An 18,440-nucleotide genomic window follows, 5' to 3' on the forward strand; every position below is an offset into this window, starting at 1 on the left:
TCTGTGATAACATGGATGAACCTTGATGCCCTTATACTAAGTGAAATAAGCCAAATGGTATCACATATCTGTGGAATTAAGAAAAAAAAAGTTCAACTCATAGAAACTGAGAGTAGACAAGTAGTTGCCAGGGGCTGGGGTTGTGGGAAATAGGGAGAGGTTGGTAAAAGGGTGCAAATTTTAGCTATAAGATGAATAAGGTAAAGCTCTAATGTAAAACATGATGACCACTGTTTTATCACCGTACTGTACAACTGAAATTCACTAAGAGAGAAGAACTTAAATGTTCTCATAAAAAGAAAGATTAATATGTGAAGTGTTGGATGTGTTAATTAACTAGATGGGGAAATCCTTTCAAAGTTATACATATATCAAATTATCATAATGCACAATTTAAGTATCTTATAAATTTATATGTTAATTATATAATTATGCCTCAGCAAAGCTGAAATAATATAAATAACTAAATCATAAAAGCAGTCAGAGAAAAGATACATTACTTCAGTGGAGGAACAATAAAACTAACAACTGACTTTACAACAGAAATGATGGAAACCAGAAGACAAGGAAATAACATCCTTTAAAACCTGAAAATAACTCCAAATGTATGATTCTATGCCAAGCAAATAAATCCTTCAAAAATGAAAGAGAAATAAAGACATTTTCAGGTGAACCAAAACTGGGAGAATCTGTTCCAGTACACTTCCACCAAGAGGCAGAAAAAAAATACTCCCAGAAAGAAACTCAGAAACTTACGAAGACATGAAGGACTAGAAAAAGCATCAATATGTGGGTAACTCTAAACAAATAGTGACTTCATATAACATATGTATTATAACACATAATATATAAACGACAATAATTACTTCTTGTTGTCATGAGTTTTAGTTCAACATCTATTTTATGCACCCAGAATACCAAAAATGATGATAGGAGGGGTTCTAAGGCCACTACATTTACTATCACAGCGATGTTTAAAGTACCAACTTATATTAAACTTCAGAAAACCAAGGAAGAATGTTTTGATCTCCGGGAAAACCACTTTAAAAAGAGTAAAAGGAGGAACACCATCAGAAGGGATAAATTGGAAATCTTTTTAAATTGAAAATTTCCAAGCAGGTAAGAAAAGGAGAAAAATGGAAACAAAGAACAGATGGGTCAAGTAGCAAATACATAGTAAGCTGATAGGATTAATATCAGTCACAGTAAATAAAAATGGACTATTCCAATTAGAAGACAAAGACTATCAAACTAAACTTAAAAAAAAAGAAATATTTGGTGTCTACAAGGCACATTGACAAGACATAACTGATAAAGGTTCAAAGTAAAAAGATAGAAAAAGACATACCATGAAAATACTAACCAAAACAAAGCTGATATAGCTAAATTAATAACAAAGAAAAACACTGTAAGGCAAGAATAATTACTACAGATTAAAAGGTATAATTTATAATGATACAAGGATTAATCTGGACTTCCCTGGTGGCACAGTGGTTAAGAATCCAACTACCAATGCAGGGGACACGGGTTTGAGCCCCAAACCAGGAAGAACCCCTATGCCACAGAGCAAATGAGCCTGTGTGCCACAACTACTGAAGCCTGCGTGCCTGGAGCCCATGCTCCGCAATGAGAGAAGCCACCGCAATGAGAAGCCCGCGCACCATAACAAAGAGTAGCCCCTGCTCGCTGCAACTAGAGAGAGCCTGCGCACAGCAACAAAGACCCAATGCAGCCAAAAATAAATTAATTAAAAAAATAAAGGAGCCAGATACTTAATATTTTAGGCCATATGCCTCTCTCACAACTATTCAACTCTGCTGTTGCAGCACAAAAGCAATCATAAACATATGTAAATAGATGAGAGCAGCTATGTTTCAAGTAAAACTTTATTAACAAAAACAGGCAGAGGAAAAAGAAGACAAAAAAAAAAAAAACAGGCAGAGGTCCAAACTTATCCCAACGCCCATGGTTTGCCAATCCCTTCACTATCCTACAATGCATTCCCTCCTAGAGAAGCTCTAGTCGCTTTTCATTAATACCACTAAATTTTACCTCTCTCTCAGTTTTTAAAACATTCTGACCTTAATCTTACTGGGAAATTTTTATTTTAATGCTTTTCTTATTAGGCTCAATCTACTTGAAACAGGTTACTCTTGGGAGAATACGTATAACCTTTTACATATTTTAACTACAATGCCAATTATATCAGAAATTAACCTATAATTGAGATTCAAACCCAAGGAGTTTGGCTTTAAAGTCACGCTCATGGCTAGGTCACCTCACACAGTTGTTGTGGGAATTAAAAGAAATAACACGTGCAGAAAAAGTACCTTGTCGACCCTAACGACTCCCTAAATATTAGCTGCTATTGCATTAGAGCTTTTGATCTGGATGTTTTGGGTGACCATTCTTTTGTACCTGGTCTTACTAGAAAGTAAAATTAAAATATGAGAAAGCATAAAAAAAAAATTCATCTATAAATAAAACGTTTCTAAAACCACAGTACTAGCATGCACTAAAGTCTCAGTGTGATGATGTCAAACACCTATATTTACAGTTCTCCCTTTTGAACTTTTTTCAGTTATTAGTTTTTAATTGCTCACTCTGTATTTAATAAGGAGAATTACCACAAGGCCCCACTAATATATGCAACTAAGCAACAATAGTAAATATCTTCTTTTAATTAAACAAAATGACCATGTGTATAAAAAAGATCTAAATACGCAGAACTTAAAGACCTTCTCTCAATTGCTCTCTTATTACAAAATTTAATTGTATGTACCACCACCGAACTTGTTATTTTTAATAAAAAAAGATTTAAACAGTATAAAATGATATAAATAGGAAAGAAAACACCCTTCTCCATCAGGGAATCTATTCCTTCTTCCCTCTCTCTTCCCTACCGGTTTCTCACACGCACCCTTGCTCATACTCTCTCTGTCTGTCTCTCTCTCCCACACACAAAACACACACACACACACACACACACACACACACACACAGAGGGCATTTTAAAAACACAATCTAAGTCCAAATGACACATAGGATCAGGCTCAAATACCAGTTCTACACACAAAGCACACAAGATATGATTCAGAAAACACAAAATCAGGTTCAAATCCCAGCTCTACAACTAAAACCAGTTTAATAATCACTTCCCTAGCTTTGCATCTTCAGTAACTATTTATTCAAACTCTATTAGTCTGTTTCCATCTATAAAATGGTGGAAAATCGTACCCACCTCATGTGGCTGTAGTGAGCATTAACGTGAGAATTAAAATCACACGCCCATAGCATAGTGTTGATATACAGTCAAGCCTTAACATTCCTAGGTGATGCTATTACCACCGCCACCACTAACACCACCATTCTGGGCAAATCTTGTTAACATCTATTGTAGTTCCTCTATAAAATGGAAAAAGCAATGCCTCAAACGGTGTATGTAATAACTTTTTAGGGCATCCTGCAAATTCGTCTTGTCCTTTCTCTCAAGAACTTAATGTTCCTTTGAGAACCTTTAAGAATTAAACAAGTCTATTTTTATTCCTGAGAAGAAACAAGAAGCTAACATTTTCACTTTGTTTTTCATTACTGTAGATATTTTTAAACCAATATATTATTAAGAGATCTAATATGTCACTTTTTAAAGAACTCAACACTAATAAATAATCATAAATAGATGTGGTTAAAAGGCAATATCAGAACAGGGTCCACTTTCTCAATTCCAATATATTTTAAAATGCACCAATTTGAGGGTTTATGTTTGTTGTTTTTGTTTTCAGTTTTCTGCACTTAAAAGCACCACATGTTAATAACTGTATAATATAGTTGCTCTAACATTAGTTGATATAAACATTTCTTACCAAGTTATGCTTTTTTAGTGGAAGAAAGTAATAATAGTGGCAGAAAGAAAACATCAGTGCGTAGCAAGTAAGAAGTTCAGTGTAGAAACACAACTGCAGAAAAAGCCAGTGATTATCTTCACCAACACAATTGTTAATCCTGAAGAAAAAAAGGAAAAAGAAAAATTATTTCAAACTTTAATGTTAATTTTAGGACGGTAAAACTAGACGCAAACACACACAAACTTCACATAAAGCACAAACTTCATATGTGCTTTACTTCACAGAGATAAGCTAAAGTCACTCAAACCTAAAAGCAAAGAGTACATAAGACATGACACAAATATGCCACTTCACATTTGTAAAGCACATTCTACTTTTTAAAGAAGTCCTGTATATGATTCCCCTTCAACTCAACAACAACCCAGTGAGGCAGGGAAGAACAGATGGCAGCCTCCTTGCTTCACTGATACAAAAAAGGAACAAAGGAGTTAAGACAATTGCCAGAGGATGTACAGTTAGGAGAGACAGTGGTCAAGAGAACAAGAACCCTCTTCTGTATACTGCTCTTCCACCGCAGCATTCTAGCTGTGCAGACCAATTTGAATGATGTGAAGTAAAATAACTTAAACCTGCCACTCTGAGATACTGCTAAGCATTCACAATTTTTCTTACTTTTAAAATCTAACCTTGGTTCCTGAAAATAAACACATATCCAAAAGTATTTACAAATTCTTAGAGCTACATTTTCACCAATACAACATTGAACCACAACTAGGAAAAAGGATTAATGTCATAATCCCAAAATATTCAAGATTAATGCAAGCTGACCATATTATTGTTCCAAGGTTATTTATTGTACCTAAATTTTCAAAATATTTTACAATTCCAGCAGAAAACCCTAGTTCAAAACTACAAATTACCTTTCACAAATGTTTTCATTTCAATATAGCATTACACTGCCACTGTTTGAAAAAATAAATAAATAAGGTCAAATTCCTAACTTAAATTGTTGTTTTAAAGGTGTGTTGTCTGTTTTTTAAAATCAGATATATAACTGAACCGAAAACCTGGAAGAGGCATTTCTTAGACTAAAGAGTGCACGCTTTGTAAACAAGAAAACTTCCTGTGTTTTGTTATCTGCAGGCAGGGCTACCAGAGAAGGGTGCTTCTGTATGCACTCAAAAATACTCTTCAATAGCTGTTGCTTGAAAGATGACTTATACTTGCCCCATTCCTTTCTGTCCCCCCAAAATTTGAGAAATAACTGCTATGATCATGGCGCTCTTCTTAAGCACAGAACTTTAAGAAACACTAAGATAATCTACATGTAAGAGTTCTTTTGATAGCAAGTTCCTTGGAAGGAGTGATTAGAGCCAAAAATAGAGTAAACCTTGAGGTCATCAGAGAACTGACCTCCAAATCCAAAGCTGTTAAGCAGCTAAGATAATGCAGTTTCTGAAAAAAATCAAAAATTCTCCTTGCTTCTAGTTATACTGTACATTTCCCTCACTCTCTGAATATCTCAGCACTGCTCTATTAGGGAATTCAATCACATAAATCCCTAAATCTACTCAGGCCCCCTGGTCTACCCTCCCTTCCTATGCTCCAGCTCTTTGTACTTTCACTCTTCTTCCCACCAGTGTTCTGAGAAGGTGACAAAAACTATGGAGGCACAAGGCCTAGGAACAGAGAGCTCACCCCAATCTTAGAATTTTGGTTAAACAGCACTTTATTTTGTCACCAAGTCAATCTTTATTCCTTGAAAATAAATCAATAAATAAAATCACTCATCTATATAGTACCAAAACAGTTCCTAGTTGATTATTTTTTCAGCTTAAGCTATTGCATTCACTTAAAAGGAGGTATCAATATCCAACCAACTATCCTGAACATTTATTATACTTTTAATCAGAAATATTACTCTAAAAAGTGTATAAAATTGAGTTTTTAAGTGTGATTATCCCTTACCTGAATACATGTTTTACATAGCTTTAAAAAATCTACTACTATTGCAACTGTAAACAGAACACTGAGGTTTGTAAAATCACTTGAGAATTGATCTGTTTAAAGTCAAGGCACATTTTTTCAACACCAACTGTATGTTATATACTAAACTATCCTGTTGATGGAATTTTCAACTTTTTTACATAGTAACAAAGTGCTTTTACTTTTTCTTAATCTCAGGAAATTACCTTGTATTTAAACAATCAGTTTATAGTGAAAACCAAATTCTTACTAAAAGCTTGCTAATAATAACTTGTGTTATCAAAAACAAGGGAAACTCTAAATTGATTAGCATTACTAGGCAAAGCTAAACTCTACCCTGAGTCAACCTTAGATAAATGCAATTATAAACTTAAGAAGATTATTATGTAGCTAACTTTGCATATATGCATGTATGTGTGTACAAACATAAATATATATGTATATAGATATATTTATAAAGTGCTACACCATACCAGTTTAAATATTTATACAGAGATCCCATGCTAGGAAAGCAGAATTAAATACAATATCTTTTTCACAGATTTTTGTGACAGCTTTGAAATGAGATACAATGAAGAACTCTCACAGCATTTGTTTTCAAAAATTCTATTTCTCAACTGAACATTTTCTTTAAATATTACAAGAGAGCCCCCTATTGACCAAAAGTGTTGGCAGTTCAGCAGAATCAGCTAACTACCACTTTTTACACATCCAGCCAGCATGTAATGTTAATACCTATTACCAATTCATAGCACTGAAAAAGGCTGAAAGTGGGTGAAATGAGGTATAAGGGTATCTGAAATGTGTTACTCTTTAATTAAACAAACTGGAAGGGAAATACAAACAATGAGATGTATACGGTTTATTACAGTTAGAAACAATAACAGCTACTATATTTATATTTAAGTATTTTCTATGTCAGATACTACACTGAATGCTTTACATACATTGCCTCATTTAATAAAACCACCTTAGTTCTTTTGTATATTTGGGTGCATGTTAATTCTTAGTTTTCTGCTCAAATATCTCCTTGTGAGAAAATATAGGATCTCTGGAAAAAATGACTTTGGGAGTTGACAGAACCATATGATCAAATAAAGGGATCTTCATTAAAAAGGTTTTCTTAAACTGTGTAACTCTAATATAACCTTTGTTTAAATCTGCTAAGTACTAAGATTTATTTTTTACTACCTTTTTTTCCAAAAAGTGAATTACTTATTTCTTACCATGGACAGTGATGATCCATTCTCCTAACACAGTGGCCACAGCGGCTGCAGTGATGGGAACGCTTTGGTCTCATCAAATTACACTTGTTACACAATTCCCAGAACTCCCTTTCTAGAGGAGGAAATTAAAATCCATTTAATAAAGGCACATGAATAATGTTGAAATTTAGCAACAAGTGTTTAGAAGAGTTTATAGGAATTCTTCGATATATATGTCTAAGTGTCCAGTGAAAATGTCTGCCAAAAATGTTGCTGCTCTATTCTATGCATGTTTTATTTTGTACGTTTCTAATTTTAAACACTATAAAAATAAGACACTATTAATAGTTAAACTAAGAGATAGAAAACAATATATTTGAGTTTAAGCATATTGCTGTAAGTAAAATTTAATGACAAAACTCCGAAGTACAACCAAATTATTACATTAAAACAGAATTATATTTAAACAAATTAATTTCTAGAAATTTATTATCTAAAGGCTCTAAAGAAGAAATAATGCTGAGTACTGGTTTCATAGATTAATAAGTCAAAATCAATCGTTATGATATTGTAAGAAAAACAGAGATGGCATCCTCCCAAACTCCCCACACGAAACCGTTTTTTAAAATATTAATGGACTCATTTGGGAATGTTTATGAGAGAGGGTTGGAAAAAGATTTCAGATGGGTTTAAGAGGTACTAGAATAGTTTCAGAGGTGAAGAAGATTACAAGAAGATTACTATTTAATGGAAATAAAGGAGTCCTTTACAAAATTCTATCCTACCACCAAATAGCAATTTCCTCTAGTCTGTTGTGAAAGAGCACACAATTAAGCTTTGTGCTTAAAAACATGAAGTTTACAGGAATAAAGGGAAATGTCATTTGTTTTCATTAAGAACTGCTCTAATTAGATCCATAAAAACTCTATGGGACAGTCATCTACCAAGATAAGACAATTGTTATATAGAACATATCATTTTAATATTTCTTGAAATGGAATTTTACTTTTATAAAAATTTTTAAACTTTATATCACTTATGGAAAACTATATCCTAACCTCACTAAAAGTATGGGCATAGTAAAATTAACCTAACTCCAATACTCAGAGTGAGTATTAGTATATGCAAAATGTGACCCAGCACACAGTAGGTAGTAACTAAATCCTTGCTAAAGCATGAAAAGTTTAAAAAATTTTTTAATGAAAGATTCTAAATATAAGTAATAGAATTGTGGGTAGTTTTCAATTTTCTAAAAAGATACCCTATTTTAATTCCATTATTTCTAGTTTAATGGCCAGAAGTAATCTCAAGATACTGGAATTTTATAGTAAAGTGCTGGAAAAACATTCTGCTACCAATGTCTCTGAAGAAATCAATAAAGTATGAATAAAAGCTATATCAAATCAACTGTTCATTCCAATAATATGAAAGTTGAGAAATTATCTTTTACATTTAAAATATTTCACTTTAAAATAAAATTCTCTTCCGTTTCTTACTTACAATCCTTATTTTAATGAAAACATATTACATGAGAGAGCAACAATATTAAAGCTTAATTTAGGTACAATTGAACTATGATAATTTAACTGTTAGTGAAACAGAAATATTTCATTCGTAGCATAATACAAGGTCACAAGCATGTCACTTTTTTTTTCCCCTCTAGATGTTAGTGGATGTTAGATGTTCCCAAATATCCCAATGTTAAAACTTTGAATTCACATACTACAAGGAATATGGTCAGGAAGGAGACTCTCTTTGATGAGCCGATTTTCATTAAAAGACAACATGAAAACTTTATGTTCTTAAACCAGCCCCTTAAAAAATAAATATGGGGTATTCGCTATTGGCAATTTCAGCACATAATACTGCAAAGAATAAATTATTTATTTCATACTTAAAATGTTGTATCCTCAGAAAAGAGCGTTTGGCTAGACTCAGAGAAAGACTGTAATTCATTCTTTAGTGTAGACTATGGTTGGCAAACTACAGTCCACAGGGAAATCCAGGCCACCACCTGTTTTTGTGTGACCCATGAGGTAAGAATGTTTTTTACAAATTTAAATGATTGAAAATTATAATGATCATAACAATAATAATTTGTGGCATATAAAAATCTTGGAATTTAAATTTCAATGTCTATAAATAAAGCTTTATTTGAACACAGCTATCTATGCCCATTCATTTACATATTTCTATGGCTGCTTTTGGGTTACAATGACAGAGCTGAGGACTTGTGACAGAGACCATATGGTCCATAAAGCTAAAAATATTTGTTATCTGGCCCTTAACAGTACAGAAGAATGTGCTGACCTATGGTCTGGTACATAAATTTGTTCAAAGAAAGGGTTTGAGCCATTTAAGACTCAATTTAAGATGTAAGAATCTAAAATGAAAAATACAAATGAAAATGCACATTTTCACACACAAGTACACACACACATTTATGTTTTTAGAAAAGAAAAAAATCACTATTTTTAAAATCCAGAAATTAAAGTATCATCTATGTTTTTGCTTTGCAGAGCAAGAAAAAAAGCCATCCATCTTAACCTACCACCCTATGTATCTATAAACCATTTCTTAGTCTTCTCCCTTTTTTCTTCAGGGTTTATTCATGTCCAGATAGGATCTTGATGACTGATACATTCTGGTGTCTGATGGTCACCTACAAGACTTTTGTACTACCCATCTAACAAAATAAAAGTCTATGGGAGACAGAATCCAACTCCTAATTTATGGTAGCTATAGAAGATAAAAAATCAACAGATACATTTTTTAAAGGAAAGAAAAATCAAACATAAAACAAATAAAAGAAAAAAGGTAAACTCTATAAATGATAGATGTTCTTTAATGTAAGGTAAACAGCATCTCATTGTTTAACAGGGAACCTTATTAATGCTGTAAATGCATGAATGACTATAAAGCAAGATTTGGTTTGGTTTATCCCTCAAAAAGGAAGGAATCACCTTCTATTTGAGTCTTTTAAAAGACTCACATATTAGGAGGCCTTTTCTCAATTACTATATCTCTAATCACAAAGTAATGTTTTGGGGAGAAAAATATAACTTGAAACTACAAAAATCAATACAAGGGTTAGGTTTTAACAGAGGTTTTCTGACAGAATCGGTTGCCAGTGTAGCTCTGTAACAATACCAAGAGACTTTGGAAACATTAAAATGTGATAAATGAATGCATGTTTTTTTGGTTGGGCAAATGGGAACTCTTCACTGAAGAAAAACAGGCCAAATGTCAGTGAGACCAGATATAATGCAGATATCCAAATAGCTGGCAAGATGCCATGGTGTCCTCCATCACTGGAGTCTATAAGCTAAAGGTAACACAGCAGTTTCAGGTGGATTCAATCTGACCCACAGGTATAATCTGTTTTGTATTTATTTTAAAACAATGCTTTAAAAATTTTGAATTAGTTGCCAATATTTTTAAAAATCATGAAATGTCTCATAAAAATTGAGATTCCATATTTTCTCTTCAAAAATTGCAGTATCTAATAATACCAGGCCTGTATGACTATTTCACTGTAGCTGAATAGTGCCACTCCCTTTAGATAAGATATGAGATTTTCAACGTAAAAATTGAAATTTTTCAATTTCCCTGGCCCCTTTCACTGATTTGCAGTATCCGACAGATGTAGGCATTTGAATGTTTGACCACAGAAAACTAAAGATTTCATCAGAAATGAGTCCTGAGTTAGGAAAAGCCTGCTTCTTTGATTTTCTGATAACATTGGGTTTCAGAGTTGAAGTAGAAGATACATGTATCAGGGCTTCCCTGGTGGTGCAGTGGTTGAGAGTCCGCCTGCTGATGCAGGAGACATGGGTTCGTGCCCCGGTCCGGGAGGATCCCACATGCCGCGGAGCGGCTGGGCCCGTGAGCCATGGCCGCTGAGCCTGCGTGTCCGGAGCCTGTGCTCTGCAACAGGAGAGGCCACAACAGTGAGAGGCCAGCGTACCACAAAAAAAAAAAAAAAGAAAAGAAAATACATGTATCAATATTTTAGAGAGCCTTTGGTTTAGGCTAGTAGAGAAGAGGGATTCTATACAAATTACAGAGTGCCATCCTCCCTGACCAAACACAGGTACACGCGCGCGCACACACACAATAACCGCTAAATGACAGTGATACTGCTTCTATAAATTAATAAAACTAAATATTCAAGATAATTTTCAGAAACTTCTACATAAACATCAGTGTCATATCATTTCCACTTAATCGTTAAACTTGCAAGACCAAGTAAGCCCCAAATGATGGATCTCAAAAAACAATCAGAAACTCAAGGGAGGCTATATAAGTGACTTGCCAGTTTATCTAATTTTAGAAAGAATTAGTACATTGGTTCCCAAACTTTGTGACACACTAGAATCACCTTGGATCTTTCAAAAATATGGATACCTGGCTCTCACCCTCAGATATTCTGATTTAATTAATATGGGATGTGATCTGGACATTGAGATTTTTTAAAGCTCCCCACGTGGTTCTAATGTACAGCAAGTTCGGAAACTACTATAAAAATTTTTCTGGTTCTATAATGTATAACAAAGACATATAAATTTCTTTCTAGAAGAAAGTACAGAGAGTTCTCAAAGCTTACATAGCAAATGATGGAAAAGTGAAACTTGGGAAAGAGGGTAAAGGAGGTTTACTATATCTAGCATGTAATAAAACAAGCAATACATTTGTAATTTTTTTGTGTTGCCTGAATGGTTACTATGCAATAAAGTGACCAAAAATTACCTTCATTGACACTAGAATAAAAGGCTTTCAAAATTTTCACTGAATTGTTCGAACTTGAAGAAATATAGGCAATAGTATTATAATACTACAAATATTTAAGCAATATTATATCAATAATATCATGAGGTAAGTGGCACCATCAAAAAATTCCTTTACTAAAAAAAAATATAATTTCTCAGTAATTATACAGCATTCAACAAATATTTACCTAGCAACTATTACTAAGTGACAGAGACTATTTAGGCATTAAGGATACAGTACTGAACAAATGAAGAAAACAAAACAAAGAATCTACACCCTCACAGAGGTTACACAGATCTAGAGTGGGAGGAGGGAGAGACAAATAAATAAACAAGTAAACTGAAAAGGAGAGCCAGAGAGTGGGGGATATGAGGAGTCAGCTGAGATTTGTGGTTTTAAATTGAGAAGTCTGGAAAGGAAACAACTGAGGAAAGACTTGAAAGTGGCGTTACATGACATATATAATTAATATACTAAAGGCAGTCAAATACATTAATAAAGATGATAATTCTGGCATTGTAAAACTGATAAATCTGAAAGGTACCATACCTCCATGTGGGATCTTTGGGTTCTCAGGGAGTCTTCCTGGATCAGTTATTGAGGCCCTCACTAAGGCAACCAGACAAAATATGGCAATGCCATAGAATACTTGGAAATAAACAAACAAATAAGGAAATAAATAAAATTAGTATTTACCCTTCAAAATATTTTTCAACAAGCATATCTAAAGGATAAATGTATATTTTAATTAATACCATCAGGATAAATAATTTTCAAAAATAAGATGGAAAGATGATTAATTCATTTCATTCATCAAATAATACTGCCAAGAGGATTATCTAAAATGTAGTAATTTTAAATAGTTATTTTGTATAATAATAACTGATAAACTTGTTATAAACCAGATTCTTTATTAACAGAAATTCCCTACTAATATTGGTATAAATGAATCCCTTTTAATTATTACATGTATTATATTTGACAGAATCAAAGCAGCATTTTTAAACCTATTCTACAATTAAACTTTTCATTAACTCTAAGTAGCTAGCTTCAAAATTACACTGGGTTAGTGATGTTCAATTGCTCTTTTCAATAGATCTTAAGAGAGTTAATTTGAAAATAAAGAATCTAGAAATTTTTGTGTTTTAAAATGAATAACTAGAAAAAATAACAGTAAAGGAAAATATATTCATTCATCATAATTCTACCTTTTAGATGAAAAAGAAATAGGCATTTTGTTGGGGGGATAAAGGCACTGCACCTGTAATAGGAAACTTAGTTCAAGTGCTAACTCCAGGACTGACTGCATGGTATTGGTCAGTTTTATCATTTGTAAAACAGATTATACTTCCCACAGCTCTTATGAGATCAAAATGACATAATGTACATGAAAATGATAAATGCCATGTACATGTAAATCATATCACTTCAATCTTATTCTTTTAATCATAAGCAAACCATCACCATTAAACTATAGGAGAAAATGATTATCCAGAAGTTCAAAGTATTATCATAATCAAAATCATAATCAATAACTTTTATATCATGAAACTTTTTCTCAATAATGTGTATCATAATCATTCTTAAAACTCCTTCCACATTTGCAATAAGTATATAACAGAAACATTAAAAATACACACAGACCTACACAAATAGCACTATTGTGCCAGTCTTTTATTAAACAAAATGGTCTTTATATATTTTGTAGAGTTAGGTATGAAGATATCACATTTATCTAACCCTGCAAAATATATAAAGGCCATTCTTTTTAAAAATGTCCATAATTTAGTAAATAACTTCATATTAATAGCACTGAATAATGTTAAAAGGAAGGTTATTATAGTGGTATTTTACTCCAAAAACATTCACAATGAGAAAAAGCTTTAATTATCCAAAGAAATAAATAAAGATCTAGAAACTTACTTATTATTAATATGCCTGGAATATGTCCTTCTTCATAGTGAGGAAAGAGGACAATTTTGGGAATTAAAACAAAGTTGTATAACCAGACAAAGACAATCAAACCCATGCAGCACCAACCATGTGGGTCAGCAACAAAGTGAATCCGGAGACCCATTTTGCAGTCCTATGACTGCCTGCCAACCCACAAGGAAAGATCAACCTAAGGAAAGGGAAAAAGAAAAATTTACTTATATAGGAAAAATTATTTGAATAAAACAAAACTACCTGTTTGGCAACTATAAAATGACACTTAAATTTTCTTTCTATGTATATTTTTGACAAAATAGAACACTTTGGAAAACAAAGGGAAGTTTCAGCCTATTAAAATTTCACCATAAGCTTCAAATAATTTAATTTCAATTTTCATATGAATTGGAATCACAGAGTATAAACTGGCATTACCTTCTGAAGTTAAACACAAGTCTGCCCTTAACTCAGCAATTCCATGTGTAAATTCAAGAGAAATGAGTGCACATATTCACCAAAAGATATGATTAAAACTACAAAAAGGTTTTATACATAAGACTAACTGATAGTAATACAAGTCAAAAGAGTGCTCATCTTGTGGTGGGAGGGGTGTTTATTAATTGGGAAGGGAAATGGGGGAAACTCTGGGGAGCTAGAGATGTTCTAGATGTTGACCTGTTGCCTTACAGATATCTACATATGTAAAAACTCACTGAGCTATATACACTTAAGATTTGTTCAATTTAATTTAATTTTAAACCACAACAAAATGCTTAAAAATCATTTTGAAAAATTATAATAAAAAGTGAGAAGTAATTACAAATTGCCAAAAATACTTAAATTCATGGAATGAAGCCCAACTAATATTACTATCAATTCGAGAAGACTCCTGCTTAAATGGGGCTTTTTTCAGTCCAGTGTTAACAAAATGCTAATAGGCCTCACAATGAGAGGCTTAAAGATACTTCTACATATGGTATTTAAAAAGTGACCTAGGGCTTCCCTGGTGGTGCAGTGGTTGAGAGTCCGCTTGCCGATGCAGGGGACACGGGTTCGTGCCCCGGTCCGGGAGGATCCCGCATGCCGTGGAGCGGCTGGGCCCGTGAGCCATGGCCGCTGAGCCTGCGCGTCTGGAGCCTGTGCTCCGCAACGGAAGAGGCCACAGCAGTGAGAGGCCCGCATACCGCAAAAAAAAAAGTGACCTAAAATATATCCTTACTTTAGTAGCTATAATTTATAAACCTTAAATAATAAATTACTATATGAGGTCTAGGGGGCAACTTTTTTACCTAAAATACAATGGAATAATACAATAATACACTAGGACAATGTTTCTCAAACCTATAAGCAAACTGGAATCAGTTGAGGAGCTTTTTAAAAATACTTATTCCCAGGCCTCATTCCAGATGTACTGAATCATAATTCTTTACAGAGTAATGCTCAAAAACCTATAAAATGTTCTAAAATGCTCCCCAGGTGTCTCGATACAGCTGACGGGTATCCAGGAACCACGGATCCAGGAGCTTCACTAAGACTTCAATGAGCTGAACTCAGTTCAACAAATATTCATTGAGCCTCCACTATATACTAGTCACTTGCTAGACACTGTAGATACAATGATGAATAAGACATGGTCTTTGCTTAAAGGAACTAACAGTCTAATTGGGAAAAGAGCCATAAAATGGGTTTAATATAATACATTCCAGGGATGTGGACAAGATCTTACTATAGGCACAGAAAGATGGGGACTGATTAAATCAGGGCAAGACCCCCCTGCAGGGGAGTGAACTGAGTTCAATCTTAAAAGAGTAAAAGTTATCCAAGCAAAGAAAAGTGACAACAATACTGCAAACAGAAGGAAGAGCAGGAGGTAGACAAGAGTAAAAATTGTAGGAGGTATTACAAACTGCCATGATAAATCACAAACCTTTCAGTGGAGAGCAAGTGGTAAGAAATAAAGGGCTATATCATGATGGATATAAAGATGCCATTCTTAGGCACTGGAAAGCTACTAAAGCAGGCGGGTAACATAATGAGGTTTATATTTTAAATAAAGGATTAAAGCTCTGGTGTGGAGGATGAAATTAAAGACAAAGATCATTTAGGCTACGAGAAGGCAAAAGCCAAAATTAGTTTTGGAGAGATTAATTGAAGAAACAGAATCAAACCAGTAAGCTTCTGGAGGATGACTCCCAGATTTCCAGCTTATATCCCAGACTACTTCATTCTAAGGATAATTTATCATCAGTTGAAGAGCCTCAGGGTACTACCCTTTAGAGGCCTTGCCAATGTTCTTTAAAGTTACAAAGCTACCAGAACAAAGAAAAAAAGATTAAGGATTAATTTTAAAAGAATACCCCTATCCTGTTATCCCTAGAACCTGGAAACACTGGGACAGCAGAAAAAAAGACAAGAACTCAAACTCACCACCCAACTCTTTAAATCAGATATGGTCTCAGTAGCACTTATGTATGAATTTTAAAATAGGAATAATGCCTAGGCCTTTAAAAAAGTAAAAGTTGAACTTCATTACCTTTTAATTTAAAAATTAAAAGACCTATCAGTATCGTTAAAGTGAGGAAAGTCACAGAGGATTTAATTTTCTAGGGATGATTATTTTAAAAGCTAAATGAACTCAAATACAAATGACAAGCTATCAACATACCTAAAAAGAGAAACATTAAAAAGAATGTTTATTTTTATAGTCTTGCCAACCATCAAGTGCTAAAAGAATGACAGAAGGCTCTGTCTCTCAACATGTTCAATATCATTAACTTCATGTACTTTCTTTCTTTTAATGTTTCAGTTCCATTCACGACTAAAAAAACAGACAATGAATTCTAGTAACTATACAGAACAATTTCGTTGCTTATTTCTAAATGTATTAGTATTAGAAACAGAAAAGCATACAAGCCAGCAAAACAAGTAGCAAAATTATCAAACACTCATTTGTTTTTTTAAACTCTATTTTTATTCTCCTCTACCAGAGAATAACAAATTTTTCTTATCACTGCAAGAGTTCCTCACAACAGAAACTATAAATGAAAAGTATAGTTAAAAATGTGTCTGTTTTTCCTGGATATAAACATACACAGACAACAAACTCTAAAAGAACAAGCATCTCCAAGGAAAAGTGCGCTAAGGAGAGAAAAATAAAACAATGAACAAATAAGATGTTGAATACTTTTTTAAATACCTGAGTAGTGAAAATTAATCCACATAATTAGTGCCACATAATCCTTACAACTAGATTGTAGAAAAGAAAACAGTAGCCTTCCAAGAGCTCCAAATCAGATTACAACCAGAAACGTGTAACTTGTAAAGTTGCAGGATCACTCCACTCAGTTATTATCTACCAGGCGCGGCTCACGGCTGAACAGAAACTATTACACATCCTGAGCAACAACCAAACTGAACACAATGCTGCTACTCAGTCTTAAGGGTGGCATCTGTAAATACTTGCATCAGCTAGAGAATCCAACATATTAATCTGTATATTAAATGGTGAGCTCATAACTCTTTGATGTAACTAGTGGACACACTGGTATTTCAACATTTTTGAAGATTGATATCTGGTAACTATACTTGAGTGCCCTCACTTCATTAATGATGTAAATTACTACAGCACGACTTTTTTTTTAAAGAAATTATAACTCAACTCTAATAAACTAGACTAGTAAATATTCACAATGTTCAAACTACTCTGGAAGGAAACCACCTTTCCCTTTTTTGCCTTTTCAGGCAACAAAATTTCACCACATATTTTCCTCAGGAAGAATACTGAAGTCACTATGAAAAGAAAGTGACAGAAAACTATTGCATGACAGAAAACTATAACACCAGAATGCAGATTTTAAAAAGTGAGCCAAAATAATTTACAAGAAATGGAGCCAAATGAATATCTCTAAACTTGCAGTTTTATATGACTCGCCACCTCAGCCAGTGGTCTTATTATTGTTCCATGAATATGAAAAATATATTCCCTCTCTCATTCCTTCTGTCCAAAATGTCTCTACCATTTTGTCTACTCTATTTAAATTCAACTCACACTTCAAGGTCAATTTGAATCTCACTCGCCATATGAAATTTTTCCTGGCACCTTAGTTCACAGTGATTTTTCCTTCTCTTCAAAATTCCAAATAAAAAGCAAAACTAGTAGAAGAATATAGCAAGTGGTTTTATAATCTTAGAATGAGGAAGATCTTCAACAAGACCCATAAGCCACCTTTGACCACATAAAGATTAAAATTTCTGAAGTTCAAAACACACCAGAAACAAAATTAAAAGACAAAGCATCCCTGGAAAAAAAGAATATACCATATGACTAGTAAGAGTCATACAAAGTAAATACACAGAGAGGCAATTCACAAAAGAAAAAAAAATCCAGTGGTTAATCATTACTGATTAGGAAAACGTGAAATCACTAGGTATATTATTTACCCTTCGTACTGACAAAATTCTAGAAAGACAGGTGACACCCAATGTTGAAAGGGCACAGAGAAAAGGACAATCTCATCCATTGCTGATATGCATGTAAACTGACTGGGGAGAGGGGGAAGGAAGTATACTGATGTCTGCAATTTACTTTCAAATGGATCCCCTAAAAATGGACTGATGTGTGGACAGAGAGATGGATGAGTATGTGATGTAGTTCAGTAAAATATTAGTTGTAGAATCTAGGTGATGGGTATTCAGATGTACATTG

At 33.5% G+C, this 18,440-nt stretch overlaps 1 protein-coding gene across 4 annotated transcripts in view; it reads right to left on the reverse strand.

Moving 5' to 3' along the window:
• Window positions 1-18,440, reverse strand: part of ZDHHC21 (zinc finger DHHC-type palmitoyltransferase 21) — a 76,819-nt gene that overhangs the window by 50,141 nt on the left and 8,238 nt on the right. For 3 of the 4 annotated variants that reach the window (XR_010945030.1, XM_067744410.1, XM_067744411.1), the window contains exons 3-6: window positions 13,730-13,928; window positions 12,356-12,454; window positions 7,058-7,169; window positions 3,864-4,002 (exon numbers count right to left, since the gene is read on the reverse strand). Coding sequence is in view for 3 of the 4 variants with exons in the window: in XM_067744410.1 (XP_067600511.1) it covers window positions 3,864-4,002; window positions 7,058-7,169; window positions 12,356-12,454; window positions 13,730-13,883 (504 nt within the window). In the remaining variant the exon portion in view is untranslated. Of the gene's footprint in view, window positions 1-3,863; window positions 4,003-7,057; window positions 7,170-12,355; window positions 12,455-13,014; window positions 13,148-13,729; window positions 13,929-18,440 lie in introns of those variants that run through there. The other variant, XM_067744412.1, reaches the window with a different exon arrangement.

Source organism: Pseudorca crassidens, chromosome 7 (genome assembly GCF_039906515.1).
Source record: "Pseudorca crassidens isolate mPseCra1 chromosome 7, mPseCra1.hap1, whole genome shotgun sequence".
NCBI lineage: Eukaryota > Metazoa > Chordata > Mammalia > Artiodactyla > Delphinidae > Pseudorca > Pseudorca crassidens.